Source organism: Thermobia domestica, chromosome 1 (genome assembly GCF_964235325.1).
Source record: "Thermobia domestica chromosome 1, izTheDome1.hap1.1, whole genome shotgun sequence".
In the NCBI taxonomy this organism is placed as follows: Eukaryota; Metazoa; Arthropoda; class Insecta; order Zygentoma; family Lepismatidae; genus Thermobia; species Thermobia domestica.
In genome coordinates, this window is record NC_137454.1 from 29015507 (window position 1) to 29029366 (window position 13860).

Genomic DNA, 13860 nt, shown 5'->3' on the forward strand with positions numbered 1-13860 from the left:
CTAAAAAAACTCCAATCCAATCGAAGCTTTTTATTAGCATCTAACAATATAGACTTTTGTTCTTCTTAAAGATTTCTTTCGTCATTAATATTATTTATTTTATTTCATCTTTTCCTAATTTATATAAGAGTGTGGTATACTATACTAGCAATATTTTTTTTTATCATGCCCTATTTTAGGGGGTGAAAATATTTTACTATTTTCAGAGGGGAAAAAGGAAGATTTTACTATTTCTCAGAAGAGAAAGAAAGATTTTACTATTTTTCATATGAAAAAAGAAAGATTTTACCATTCATCCATGGGAAAAAAGAGAGGTTTTACTATTTTTCTTAAAGGAAAAGGAAGATTTTAACTATTTTTCAGAGGAAAAATGAAGATTTTACTATTTTTCAGAAGTAAAAGAAAGATTTTACTATTTCTCAGAGGGGAGAAAAGAAAAAAATTACTATTTTTCAGAAAGAAAAAGGAATATTTTATTATTTTTCATAGGGAAGAAGGAAGATTTTAACTATTTTTTCAGAGTAAAAATGAAGATTTTACTATTTTTCAGAAGGAAAAGAAAGATTTTACTATTTCTCAGAGGGGGGAAAAGAAAAAGTTTACTATTTTTCAGAAAGAAAAAGGAAGATTTTATTATTTTTCATGAGGAAGAAGGAAGATTTTACTATTTTTCAGAGGGGAGAAAAGGAACAGTTTACTATTTTTCAGAAAGAAAAAGGAAGATTTTATTTTTCATAGGGAAGAAGGAAGATTTTACTATTTTTCAGAGGAAAAATGAAGATTTTACTATTTTTCAGAAAGAAAAGGAAATTTTACTATTTCTCAGAGAGGAGAAAAGAAACAGTTTACTATTTTTCAGAAAGAAAAAGGAAGATTTTATTATTTTTCATAGGGAAGAAGGAAGATTTTAACTATTTTTTCAGAGTAAAAATGAAGATTTTACTATTTTTCAGAAGGAAAAGAAAGATTTTACTATTTCTCAGAGGGGGGAAAAGAAAAAGTTTACTATTTTTCAGAAAGAAAAAGGAAGATTTTATTATTTTTCATAGAGAAGAAGGAAGATTTTAACTATTTTTTCAGAGTAAAAATGAAGATTTTACTATTTTTCAGAAGGAAAAGAAAGATTTTACTATTTCTCAGAGGGGGGAAAAGAAAAAGTTTACTATTTTTCAGAAAGAAAAAGGAATATTTTATTATTTTTCATAGGGAAGAAGGAAGATTTTAACTATTTTTTCAGAGTAAAAATGAAGATTTTACTATTTTTCAGAAGGAAAAGAAAGATTTTACTATTTCTCAGAGGGGGGAAAAGAAAAAGTTCACTATTTTTCAGAAAGAAAAAGGAAGATTTTATTATTTTTCATAGGGAAGAAGGAAGATTTTAACTATTTTTTCAGAGTAAAAATGAAGATTTTACTATTTTTCAGAAGGAAAAGAAAGATTTTACTATTTCTCAGAGGGGGGAAAAGAAAAAGTTTACTATTTTTCAGAAAGAAAAAGGAAGATTTTATTATTTTTCATAGGGAAGAAGGAAGATTTTAACTATTTTTTCAGAGTAAAAATGAAGATTTTACTATTTTTCAGAAGGAAAAGAAAGATTTTACTATTTCTCAGAGGGGGGAAAAGAAAAAGTTTACTATTTTTCAGAAAGAAAAAGGAAGATTTTATTATTTTTCATAGGGAAGAAGGAAGATTTTAACTATGTTTTCAGAGTAAAAATGAAGATTTTACTATTTTTCAGAAGGAAAAGAAAGATTTTACTATTTCTCAGAGGGGGGAAAAGAAAAAGTTTACTATTTTTCAGAAAGAAAAAGGAATATTTTATTATTTTTCATAGGGAAGAAGGAAGATTTTACTATTTCTCAGAGGGGAGAAAAGGAACAGTTTACTATTTTTCAGAAAGAAAAAGGAAGATTTTATTTTTCATAGGGAAGAAGGAAGATTTTACTATTTTTCAGAGGAAAAATGAAGATTTTACTATTTTTCAGAAAGAAAAGGAAATTTTACTATTTCTCAGAGAGGAGAAAAGAAACAGTTTACTATTTTTCAGAAAGAAAAAGGAAGATTTTATTATTTTTCATAGGGAAGAAGGAAGATTTTAACTATTTTTTCAGAGTAAAAATGAAGATTTTACTATTTTTCAGAAGGAAAAGAAAGATTTTACTATTTCTCAGAGGGGGGAAAAGAAAAAGTTTACTATTTTTCAGAAAGAAAAAGGAATATTTTATTATTTTTCATAGGGAAGAAGGAAGATTTTAACTATTTTTTCAGAGTAAAAATGAAGATTTTACTATTTTTCAGAAGGAAAAGAAAGATTTTACTATTTCTCAGAGGGGGGAAAAGAAAAAGTTTACTATTTTTCAGAAAGAAAAAGGAATATTTTATTATTTTTCATGAGGAAGAAGGAAGATTTTACTATTTTTCAGAGGGGAGAAAAGGAACAGTTTACTATTTTTCAGAAAGAAAAAGGAAGATTTTATTTTTCATAGGGAAGAAGGAAGATTTTACTATTTTTCAGAGGAAAAATGAAGATTTTACTATTTTTCAGAAAGAAAAGGAAATTTTACTATTTCTCAGAGAGGAGAAAAGAAACAGTTTACTATTTTTCAGAAAGAAAAAGGAAGATTTTATTATTTTTCATAGGGAAGAAGGAAGATTTTAACTATTTTTTCAGAGTAAAAATGAAGATTTTACTATTTTTCAGAAGGAAAAGAAAGATTTTACTATTTCTCAGAGGGGGGAAAAGAAAAAGTTTACTATTTTTCAGAAAGAAAAAGGAATATTTTATTATTTTTCATAGGGAAGAAGGAAGATTTTAACTATTTTTTCAGAGTAAAAATGAAGATTTTACTATTTTTCAGAAGGAAAAGAAAGATTTTACTATTTCTCAGAGGGGGGAAAAGAAAAAGTTTACTATTTTTCAGAAAGAAAAAGGAAGATTTTATTATTTTTCATGAGGAAGAAGGAAGATTTTACTATTTTTCAGAGGGGAGAAAAGGAACAGTTTACTATTTTTCAGAAAGAAAAAGGAAGATTTTATTTTTCATAGGGAAGAAGGAAGATTTTACTATTTTTCAGAGGAAAAATGAAGATTTTACTATTTTTCAGAAAGAAAAGGAAATTTTACTATTTCTCAGAGAGGAGAAAAGAAACAGTTTACTATTTTTCAGAAAGAAAAAGGAAGATTTTATTATTTTTCATAGGGAAGAAGGAAGATTTTAACTATTTTTTCAGAGTAAAAATGAAGATTTTACTATTTTTCAGAAGGAAAAGAAAGATTTTACTATTTCTCAGAGGGGGGAAAAGAAAAAGTTTACTATTTTTCAGAAAGAAAAAGGAAGATTTTATTATTTTTCATGAGGAAGAAGGAAGATTTTACTATTTTTCAGAGGGGAGAAAAGGAACAGTTTAATATTTTTCAGAAAGAAAAAGGAAGATTTTATTTTTCATAGGGAAGAAGGAAGATTTTACTATTTTTCAGAGGAAAAATGAAGATTTTACTATTTTTCAGAAAGAAAAGGAAATTTTACTATTTCTCAGAGAGGAGAAAAGAAACAGTTTACTATTTTTCAGAAAGAAAAAGGAAGATTTTATTATTTTTCATAGGGAAGAAGGAAGATTTTAACTATTTTTTCAGAGTAAAAATGAAGATTTTACTATTTTTCAGAAGGAAAAGAAAGATTTTACTATTTCTCAGAGGGGGGAAAAGAAAAAGTTTACTATTTTTCAGAAAGAAAAAGGAAGATTTTATTATTTTTCATGAGGAAGAAGGAAGATTTTACTATTTTTCAGAGGGGAGAAAAGGAACAGTTTACTATTTTTCAGAAAGAAAAAGGAAGATTTTATTTTTCATAGGGAAGAAGGAAGATTTTACTATTTTTCAGAGGAAAAATGAAGATTTTACTATTTTTCAGAAAGAAAAGGAAATTTTACTATTTCTCAGAGAGGAGAAAAGAAACAGTTTACTATTTTTCAGAAAGAAAAAGGAAGATTTTATTATTTTTCATAGGGAAGAAGGAAGATTTTAACTATTTTTTCAGAGTAAAAATGAAGATTTTACTATTTTTCAGAAGGAAAAGAAAGATTTTACTATTTCTCAGAGGGGGGAAAAGAAAAAGTTTACTATTTTTCAGAAAGAAAAAGGAAGATTTTATTATTTTTCATGAGGTAGAAGGAAGATTTTACTATTTTTCAGAGGGGAGAAAAGGAACAGTTTACTATTTTTCAGAAAGAAAAAGGAAGATTTTATTTTTCATAGGGAAGAAGGAAGATTTTACTATTTTTCAGAGGAAAAATGAAGATTTTACTATTTTTCAGAAAGAAAAGGAAATTTTACTATTTCTCAGAGAGGAGAAAAGAAACAGTTTACTATTTTTCAGAAAGAAAAAGGAAGATTTTATTATTTTTCATAGGGAAGAAGGAAGATTTTAACTATTTTTTCAGAGTAAAAATGAAGATTTTACTATTTTTCAGAAGGAAAAGAAAGATTTTACTATTTCTCAGAGGGGGGAAAAGAAAAAGTTTACTATTTTTCAGAAAGAAAAAGGAAGATTTTATTATTTTTCATGAGGAAGAAGGAAGATTTTACTATTTTTCAGAGGGGAGAAAAGGAACAGTTTACTATTTTTCAGAAAGAAAAAGGAAGATTTTATTTTTCATAGGGAAGAAGGAAGATTTTACTATTTTTCAGAGGAAAAATGAAAGATGTTACTATTTTTCAGGAGGAAAAGGAAGATTTTACTATTTCTCAGAGGGGAGAAAAAAAATACTATTTTTTCAGAAAGAAAAAGGAAGATTTCATTATTTTTCATAGGGAAGAACCAAGATTTTACTATTTTTCAGAGGAAAAATGAAGATTTTACTATTTTTCAGAAGGAAAAGAAAGATTTTACTATTTTTCAGAGGGGAAAAATATTTTACCGTTTTTCAGTATTTTTACTAAATTTATTGGGGGAAAAAGAAGATATGAGATATTCAGAATTTACATATAACAAACATAGATATTGTTTCACATGGTAAGGTATTATAATGAGGTAGTTTCATTAAAATATTTGCAACACATAAAACACACACACACACACACAAAAAAAAACATATTGCAATTCCCAATGGGAGCTCAGACCCATATTATTAAGCTGTAGATCCTCGTCTCATATAGTCTCGGTGCTGAAAGGAATGTTAAACCCGAATCCACCCATCTTTGTTGCCTTTTAATTGTATATTAATGAAGATTTTTCGTCTCTTCACCAGCCCTACATCCTTTACTACTAAAAAAATCCTGCAGGAGATATCAAAATTCATAGCCACTTGGAAATCTGCTTTTACTAATTCACAGTAGTTTCTTTCTGCTTCTGCTTTCGTATATGACTATCGATTGAAATTGCGATATAATCGAGATAGCATTGACAGACGAAAGATAAGATGTTAAAACCAAATTATTCTTAGAGATAAGTGTACGGCAGTGGCGGATCCAGGGGGGCGATCGGGGCGATTGCCCCCCCTAGAAAAGGAAAGTTTTTTTTTATTTTATATATTAAAAAAAAACATCCCAGAGTTTGGAGCTCTTTAAAAGTAGCTCTAAGTATCAGTATTACAAACCAACGCCCGCCCCCCAGAAGTCCCTCCTGGATCCGCCCCTGGTGTAAGATAATGTTTAGAGAGAAAATAAAAACGCAACATATTGCGTTTTTCTAAGTACTAAGTTACTGGTTTGCGTTGTTAACAGTGTGTGAAACATCAGTTTCTCTAATTAAGAAATATTTTTTTATCACACTAACTTATAATACATTTTTAAAGACGGGGAAAATAAAACGTGCCAGAAAAACGTAAAACTTACAGGAAAAACTTAAGATCTGGCAACTCTAGACTGTATTAACTTTTGTAGTGATCTGTAATTCTTTCCAAAGGGTTTTTTGGTTTCAAATGGGTTCCCTATTTTTTAAAATCCCAATTAGTAATCTGTGAAATCTGTTAAATGCTATAAATACAGCGTGTTTCAAAATGATAAGAAATGATCGCCCCATGAGCGTTATATCTCTATCGACGATTACAATTGTATTGAAATACTTCCGAGCACATTCTCGAGTTTTGTTTGGATCAAGGATGTTATAAATAGAGGATCTGCCCATATGTATCTTCATCCTATTAAATCGGTGAAGCCAAAAAGCAACCGAGCATCGGCACGTCTGATTGGCTACTCTCGTTTCTACCATCGTCTGATTGGCTACTTTCGTTTCCGCCATGATTGTTGGCTCAAAACATTGCGATCGTATTGGGTGGAGTGGGCAGAGTAGGGGTGGCGAAACTGTGACGTATGGCTTCAAGATTTTGTTGTAAGGGCAGATCCTGTATTTTATAAGATCCTTGGTTTGGATGATCGTAGTAGTTCGAAATTCTTCCGCCAAGTGGCAGCGTGACAAGTTCCCATGTCAGATGGACACCTATGGTGCAGATAAAGCATTGTGTGTCCTACAATTTCACGTTAGTTAAACTACGTTAAAAAAAAAAAAAATGAACCACCATTAATGAACTCCCTTGATATGAACTGATATCAACAATTAAAGACAATAGAATGCATTTAAAAAGGAAAATCATTTCATAGGTCTTCCACGTCTGTGGTAGATGTCGAAAGAATTCGAGCTTGTTTTCAATGTAATCCTCAAAAATCTACAGCAAGAACTAGTCGAGAACTTCAAATTTTCGAACTGTGTGGCACGTAGTTCGTAAGCGTTTATAGAAGCAGACTCTATCGAATGCAGCTATTACAACACTTAACACCTAATGATTACACGCAGTGTTCGAGGTGGAAAAGAAGCAGAGACGGTATGTTTTATTACGATTTTGACTCGACATACTGGCTATCTAAATGTTGAAATACAGTAAGGGTATGTTGCCTAAACGATTGCATTTCTATCTACATAATGACTGAAGACCATTGGAGAGCTTTTCTGTAGGCTATTTATGGAAGAGGGGGGGGGGGACATGGAGAGACTTTGAATTCTCACCAATAAGTTTCTGAAAAAAAAAATCCCCTTATGTTGTATTATATTATCGAGAATTATACACGAAAATGCTCAAAAACCTCCTGCGGGCAAACTCCCGGACCCTCTACTTGACTGAGGGCTATTCCAAACTCCCGGAAAATCCGTTCCTCTTATCAGACAACTCCTAAATCCCCCTATGCTCAAAATACGACATTTATATGCATTCAGGCAAGAAGACACACACGTACATAAGAAAGAAACAATTGAATATGGCACATCAAAATATAAACTGAATCTTATTTTTAAAACAAAAGGTAGGAAAAAGATAACAAAAATGTTGGTTTCTACATAAGAAATAAAATCTTTTTAGTGCTAAGTTATTCGTCAATTACTTTGTATAAAAATGTATTTATTAAAGGTATTTAGCATCTACTCTCGAGTGACAGTATGTCTTGATAACTGAAAAACCAGAGGCGGTATGCCTTCATCACTGAAAAACCAGAGGCGGTATGACATACCGTCGCATACCGTCTCACTTCGACTACTGATTACACGTCCCGCAAAGTATTTTATGAGTAATTCCAAAAGTTGAGAAATGACGATGAGTTTTTGAACAAATTGTGTTTCAGTAATGAAGCTACGTTCCATGCAATGGAAAGAGTGAAGAAATAAAATGTTCGTATCTGGGGAACCGAAAAACTTCATAAAATCGTTGAAATCGTGCGTGTTTCACCAAAGTAATAATAATTTAAAAAAAAATAAAAATAAAAATAGATGTGTTTTGCGTCATTTCACCCTCCGAAGTATACAGTCCATACCGTACTTCTTTCCCGTAGAAACTGTGACTGGAAAAATATTTCTACATATGCTTATTACGTGCTTGGTTTGATGCCTCTGATTGAACATCAAGAGTGCAAACTTTATCTATCGACTGGATGGAGCCTCTTGCCACTTGCACTGCAGTGTTAGGAATTACATAAATGAGAGACTTGTCATGCCGCTGGATTGGACGAGCTGCCCACAATGATCAACAGCTCGTTGTCCACCAAGATCAAGGGACTTTACCTGTTGAGAATTTTTCTGTGTGAATATCTCAAAGGAATTGAGTAGAAACCACTCGTATTCGAAAACAACGTGTAGGGGGCACGATGGCCCAGTAATAGAACACTTACCTCTGGTGTGTGGGGTTCTTGATTCGATCCCCGGCCAAGTAAGTGGGTGAACAACATCATGTTCGTGGGTTTTCTCGTGGTTCTCCAATTTCCTCCCACTTTCTCATTCCACCAATTCCTCCATCATCATTCACTTGCTTTAATCATCGTCTCCCAGAGCCTAAAGGGCATAATCGTCTGACATTGAATAACGTGAACTGCAAAAGTGCATTACTACTGGAATGCAAACTGTTGATCAAAATATGCTGAAATGGGTCTGGGAGGAACTGAATTACCAAATTGATGTATGCAGGGTAACAAAGTGGGCTCACATTGAGTACTTGTGGATAATTACTTTCTCTACTAAAACTTAGATAATGATAGTACTTTTATGTCTAAAATTGGAAGTAATTTGCGTAATTACTAAATAAATATATAAAGAGATGAAATCGTTCAAATCATTTTGAAACATCCTGTATACTGAAGTTCTACTAGTGTGGATATGAAGCTTAATGAGATATCATATTTACTCTAAACATTATTTTTTCTATTGTCTAACGAATAGTTCTCAAACTGTGTGACACAACGCTCTGGATAGTGCAAAATGCTTTCGATGTTAGAATTTTAATAATATTTAGGTTTTTGTGATTACTTTAGCTGCATACAACAATTAGAATTTTAGTAATACAGTATTTAGATTTTTGTGATTACTTTAGCTGCATACAACAATTAGAATTTCAATAATTTTTAGGTTTTTGTGATTATTTTAGCTGCATACAACAATTAGAATTTTAGTAATATTTAGGATTTTGATTATTTTAGCTGCACACAACAATTAGAATTTTAATAGTATTTAGGTTTTTGTGATTACTTTAGCTGCATACAACAATTAGAATTTTAGTAATACAGCGTGATTCAAAATTATGTGAACGATTAACTCCTTATAACTTTTTTATTAATCATTCAAATAGCTTCAAATCTTACAGTTAAATACTAAAACTCTCCAAGTTTTTGTGATAAAAAAATGAAAATAGTAATCACAATGTTCTATGTGGGTTCCCTTTGTTACCCTGCATACATCTATTCGGTATTCCACTTCCGCCCAGACCCATTTCATCATGTTTGCATCAACAGTTTCCACTGCAGCAGTGATGCGCTCTTTCAGTTCATTCACATCTTGAGGTAGTAGAGGGGGTTTGTAGACAATGTCTTTTAGATGTCCCCACATAAAACCCCCATAAAAAATAGCAGGGGGTTAAGTCCGGTGATCTTGGTGGCCAACGTAGAAGCTGATGATCATTTTTACCTGACCGCCCAATCCAGCGGTGTGGCAGTCTGTTGTTGAGGAAATTTTTGACATTGTGATTAAAGTGACATGGAGCTCCATCCAATTGATAGATGAAGTTTGCACTGTCATGTTCGAGCTGTGGCATAAGCCACGTAGAAATGTTTGTCCAGTCACAGTTCTTTCGTCAAAGAAGTACGGACCATAAATATTTGAAGATGAAATTGCACAAAACACATTCGTCTTCGGTGAATCACGCACAATTTCACAGATTTGGTGAGGCTTCTCAGTTCCCCAAATGCGAACATTTTGTTTATTCACTCTTCCTGTCACATGGAACGTAGCCTCATCACTGGAACAAAGTTAGACCAAAAAATCATCATCAACACTGCACAACTCTTGAAATGACTCACAAAAAGTCTTGCGACACGTGTGATCATTAGGTGTTAACTGTTGTAACAACTGCACTCGATACGGATACATCTTTAAATGTTTACGCCAAACAGTTGTTTAAGGCATTTGAAGCTCTTTGCTAACTCTCCTTGTTAACTTTTGTGGGCTGCGTTGAAAACTGGTTCGAACCCTTTCGACATCTGCCTCAGAAATGGACGGCCTACCGGACGATTTTGCTTTACAAATGCATCCCCTTCTGTTGAATTTGTCATATCACTTACATATGGAGTTCATTGATGATGGATCTTTATGAAATTTTGTGCGGAACTCGCGTTCAACACTAACAACAGACCGACAAACGTGAAACTGTAAAAAGCAAAATGTTCTCTCTGTACCACAGGCAGCCATCTTGGAACTAATCACTCTGCCACCTAGCGGATAAATTTTAAACTACTACGCTCGTTCCAAACAAAACTTGAGGATAATATTGAAAGTATTTCCATAGAGAATTCATTGTTGATAGAGTATTATCACTTAAAGAACGTTTCCTTGTCGTTCACATCATTTTGAATCACGCTGTATTTAGATTTTTGTGATTACTTTAGCTCAATACAGCAATTAGTTTTACGTCCCAGAGTTATGCCGGTTAGGCTAAAGGAGACGGTGATGATGAGTAACGAATGAAATGATGGAATGAAGAAAGTGGGAGGAAACGGAAGAACCCCGAGGAAACTCACGCACACGGTGATTGTCCACCATAAAGTTCACTTGGAGGGGGCTGGGATCGAACCCGGGACCCCAAGCACCAGAGGTGAACGCTATACCACTGAGCCACCGCGCCTACAACAATTAGAATTTTAGTAATATTTGGGTTTTTGTGATTACTTTAGCTGCATACAACAATTAGAATTTTAGTAATATTTAGGTTTTTGTGATTACTTTAGCTGCATACAACAATGTAATTATATTGTTAATTACCTTGTTGATACGTTGTATCGTGGTAGCCTGGTTGATATCGATACGATTCATCACGTAATGAACTTCGATACATCGATGATCGGGAAAGTCTTTGATGATTCGTTCTGGATCTACTGTGTCGGAATGGAACGGACCTGCAAAAAAAAATAGTGTCCAAACATACCATTAGTTTCAGCTTAGTGAAAACAAGCATACATAATATCAAGATACAATTTGCCGAAAATATAATAAAATCAATAAAGAAACTATGATTATATATACATATGGATTTAATCAGTACTGTTTCTCGCTGAAAAAGGTTGGATGGAACACATAAAACTCATGACCATATTCAGTTGCATACCTAACGTTCGTAATGTACAGGGACAATAAATGTCCCCTTTCTTTCCACATTATTACACATTTCCGAGACGTAGATTGGAACTAAACGGCGTGACAAACATCTTGGTATTTGAAGGCGGCGCTCCAAGTTCCCTTTAAATACTGCTAGCAAATGAGAGGCCAGCGGGATTGCCACGTTTATTTTGTACACATCCACGTCTATCCTCTGCCACCTGATCGCGCAATAGTTCGTCTGCTTAGCCATAGCTACACCTCTTTACTACTAGGCAACGTCGCGTCAGAGCTTGCGTTTTATTCGTTTAGCTGAAATGCCAAGATGTTTGTCATAGGCTTTAAAAATACGGTCCTTGCTAACTCAATAAACAAAATACCAATTTACCATCATGACAACATAAAACGAAGAAAAGGGTAGTTTGTGTTACTGTGCGTTGACTAAAACAAAAGTACTGTACTTGAATGTTTTTGCACATCATTATCATAGATATTTTGCCATTGTTGGCAAGTCACTTGTCGCAACAGAGAAGCTTCCAGGTACCATGGCTTTCAGCCAGGGCCGTGCCGTGGAAAATCAGCGCCCGGGGCGAAAGTATACGGCGGTGCCCCCATACTTATATTCCAAGCAATTTTTCCTATCTTTTTTTCCTTTTTCCTCCCGAATTTTTCGCCCCCTTACTTCAGCGCCTGGGGCCGTCGCCCGCTCGCCCCCCCCCACGGCACGGCCCTGGTTTCAGCTACCCTCTTCGTCTTCACGTATATACTGCAGCTTCTCTCTTCCTTTTCGTCCTTCCACCACACTTTCTAACACGCTCCTTTCCAACCAATGTCCCAACCAGTTTCTCTTCCTCTTTCTACGTAATTATCCCTAAAATTCTTCTTTTCTTCTCTACTGTTCCTAACACCTACTCATTTGTTTTCCATTTCACTTAGCTAATTCTGTCCCTTCTTCTCCACGGGGACCGCGGTGGCTCAAGGTAGAGCGTTTACCTCTGGTGCATGGGATCTTTGGTTCGATCTCAGCTCGCGCCAAATGAACTTTCTGATGGATAAACACCGTGTGCGTGTTTTCTCGGGGTTCTCCCGTTTCGAAAGGTAAGAATGAAGGAAAATGGAGACAATTAATTGCACCAAGCGGAAAACTAATGAGGACGCGTGCTGGAAATAGTAAGAAACAACATAAGAGTATTGGACATCATCTGAGCAAAAACTGAAAGGCGTGATAAGACGTAGGGTGAAAGGAAGAAGAGAAAAAGGCTTAAGAAGGCTGCAATTGATGAACGACATTAAAATGGCAGACTGCTACTAGCAGGGTTGCCAGCTTTTCTTAAAGAAAAATCGGGACGGGACAATCTGTGTGTTTGTGTTAATTTTAGTTTAGCGTCCCTTTCAGCAACGAGGCTATATGAGATGTGGATCTACTGATTAACGTGAAATACGAACCACATGAGCTCCTGACGGTAATCGAACCCGGGTCTCCCACGCCAAAGGCGTGTATGCTAACCGCTTAGCCACGAGGGAGCTCAAGGAGGTTGGAGCCCCCTATGAACCTGAATGAATGCGTCATCCTATTATTTTTGAAAATTATTTTCCTGCATGGAATATGCTATCATCATAATCGGTTAAATTATCAACTCTATACAATTAGGGAATAACTATAAATTAAAGACGAGCTGCTATTTTTTCATGAGTCAAATTAGAACACAAATTTGTTAAAATTGATTCTAGACATAAAACCATGCGTGTAAAAGAATAAGTTAATTCCTTTCTAAAAAGTGGCCCAGTAAAATATTAATTAGACTCTAACTTTGAAAATCGATAAATCAGGACAATGTGTGTCCCGACACGGGAAAAGTTAGAAATCGGTTCAGTCTCGACAGAATCGCGACGGTTGGCAACCCTGACTATTAGTGGTAAGAACAAAAACTTTATTTAGAATAACCAAAACCAGTTTTTCCAAACTATCAAACAGCGATTAGGCTCTCTATCAAAAAACTTTTTGCTTCTGCGTCAAAACTTATTTGAAAATGGAGTCTACAAGAAGAAGAGACATCGGTTTCGACAAAAATCACATTGGTTTCATTAGAAACCGAAACCGTTTGGAGAAAACGGTTTCAGTGGAAAACCTCAAACTGGTTTCGGCGAGAAATCTAACCCGTGTTTATAGAAAACCGATATATCCGTTTTCTGTTTTTCTTTTTTTTTTCCCTAGAAACTCATTTCTGGTTTTCATAAAGACAGGTTTTGCTCATCCCTAATTGCTACGACAATGAGAAGTGTTCTCAAGCAATAACACGATAATAATAATAATAATAATAATAATAATAATAATAATAATAATAATAATAATAATAATAATAATAATAATAATAATAATAATAATAATAATAATAATAATATATTATTATTATTATTATTATTATTATTATTATTATTATTATTATTATTATTACTATTATTATTATTATATCCTTTTCATTACACAAGAATTATCCCCGATGATCTAGTAACCAGTGTGGCGTGGTCGAGTGGTTTAGGACGTTAGGTTGGCGATCGTGAATCGTAACCCGTTGATAGACCATGGGTTTGAATGTCTGGAAATTTATGTTTGTGTTCCTGTAAATAATAATAATAATAAGCCGGTTGAGCGAGTTGAAAGCAGTGGCGTCATTTGGGAAGGGCAGGGGCAATTACACCAACCTGAGAATGAGAAACATTTGCTTTTTAATAATATTGT

General features: G+C 33.5%; 1 protein-coding gene across 2 annotated transcripts in view; it reads right to left on the bottom strand.

Moving 5' to 3' along the window:
- The window catches only part of LOC145684067 (uncharacterized), a 457866-nt gene that overhangs the window by 135946 nt on the left and 308060 nt on the right, over nucleotides 1-13860 (bottom strand). For both annotated transcript variants that reach the window (XM_081755919.1, XM_081755926.1), the window contains one exon: nucleotides 10788-10921. In XM_081755919.1, coding sequence (XP_081612045.1) covers nucleotides 10788-10921 — 134 coding nt within the window. The remainder of the gene's footprint in view (nucleotides 1-10787; nucleotides 10922-13860) is intronic.